A 1,752-nucleotide genomic window follows, 5' to 3' on the forward strand; every position below is an offset into this window, starting at 1 on the left:
GGGGAATTAAAACTGTTTTTTGCAGAAGATGTTTTTGTTGTTTACACCCTATCCTCTGCACTTCTTTCACTGATATGAAAGCGGAATAATATCTCTGATCTACCCTTCCTTCCTTTCGAAGAGTTCCACTCCAGTGATCAGTGCCCTTTTGACCTGGAAAACGCCCGGCAGCCATGACAACACCAGGAGCCTTCTTTCTCCTCCTCCTCATCTCCATCTTGTCTATGCTTTATTATACCTTTTTGGACCAGAAGCTCCTTCTGCAGAAACACCCTACAAAACCTCAAAATCCTGCTGTGGCACTGGCCGTTCGGCCGCTCTTACAAGCTCGACGGAGACAAATGCCTCGAGATGTTCAACAACAGCCGCTGTTTTCTCACTGGCAACGCCTCTGCTTTCTCCTCTGCTGACGTGGTTGTCTTCCACCACCAGGAGCTGAGCAGAAATCTGTCCCAGCTGCCTTTGCACCTGGATCGCCCGGCCTCCCAGCACTGGGTGTGGCTGTCCATGGAGCCACCTGCTAACAATGCGAAACTCCCGCAGCTCAGCGGCCTCTTCAACTGGACAATGAGCTACAGACGTGATGCAGACATATCCATACCTTATGGAAAGACAATTCTTGGAGGTGATGAGCTTGAATTCAAGACTGCTCCAAATCGCTCCTGCCTTGTCAGCTGGGTGGTCAGCAAATACCACCAAGCCTCACCAGGCTCGCGCTGCTGTTTACCAAAATCTTAAGAAGCATATCCCGATAGAGGTGTACGGCAAATGGAACAGGAAGAAGCTGACGGACAGGATGCTGCTACCTACGATTGCAAAGTGTATTTTTTACCTGTCTTTTGAGAACTCTGTGGCAAAAGATTACATCACAGAGAAGCTGTGGAGGAACGCTTTCCAAGCTGGGGCCATACCGGTGGTTCTCGGCCCCAGCAGGGCGACCTACGAAGCTTTGGCTCCTCCTGGTTCCTTTATCCATGTGGCCGATTTTACGAGCGAAGCAGATCTGGCTGCTCATCTGAAGCATGTGGCTGCAGACAGGCGGGCCTATGAGAAGTACTTCCAGTGGCGCCGCAGTCACAAAATAAAAACCTACACTGACTGGAGAGAGAGGCTGTGTCAGATCTGTGTTCGGTACCCCAGTTTACCAGCCAACAGAGTCTATCAGGACCTTGAGAGCTGGGTTAACACCTAAGATTTTATCTCTTCAGGCCTCTAAGGTGTTTTTTTTTTATTGGGATTGCTGATGCCGCTGGCTTACCACATGCAAATATGAAACATCGTAAAGTTACAATTGAAGTAGGATCACACATGTCTGTCAGCCATGCAGTTTTGGAAAAAAGAGAGGAACTGCATACCACAGATTCAAATCTCAAGGGGGTTGGTCGGGTTTGCTGTGTGTTCTGTAAAAAAGCGGAAGTGGGAACCTGTGTGTACCCATAGATAAACATTTTCCATTTGTTTAAACCGCAGAGAAAAGCTTGCTCTTACTGCAAGCCACTGAGTACGGTAAACAATACGTGATATTTTAGATTTCATTACTCACCTGAAATACGTTGATTTGATTGTTGGTCTGCTCGGGGCCTTGATGTACTTCATACTGAAGTACTTGAATCATGTATTCAATGGTGAAGGTGGTTAAGTTTAGTCAACTGAGCAAAACTTTTGTTGGAAAGAGATAAAAATATTAACAATAACCTTATTTGTAGAGCATTTTTCCCAAAGAACTTAGACAATGGGCATGAGTGACCAGCC

The 1,752-nt window shown here is 46.8% G+C and overlaps 1 protein-coding gene across 1 annotated transcript; it reads left to right on the forward strand.

Moving 5' to 3' along the window:
* The first annotated feature begins 11 nt into the window (after positions 1–11).
* Positions 12–1,743, forward strand: LOC121964747 (alpha-(1,3)-fucosyltransferase 7-like). Its single transcript, XM_042514940.1, is given in 3 exon segments — positions 12–274; positions 276–693; positions 695–1,743. Coding segments are annotated over 3 exon segments (1,017 nt in total). The 5' UTR covers positions 12–173; the 3' UTR covers positions 1,193–1,743.
* Positions 1,744–1,752: the final 9 nt, after the last annotated feature.

Source organism: Plectropomus leopardus, unplaced genomic scaffold (assembly GCF_008729295.1).
Source record: "Plectropomus leopardus isolate mb unplaced genomic scaffold, YSFRI_Pleo_2.0 unplaced_scaffold17017, whole genome shotgun sequence".
In the NCBI taxonomy this organism is placed as follows: Eukaryota; Metazoa; Chordata; class Actinopteri; order Perciformes; family Serranidae; genus Plectropomus; species Plectropomus leopardus.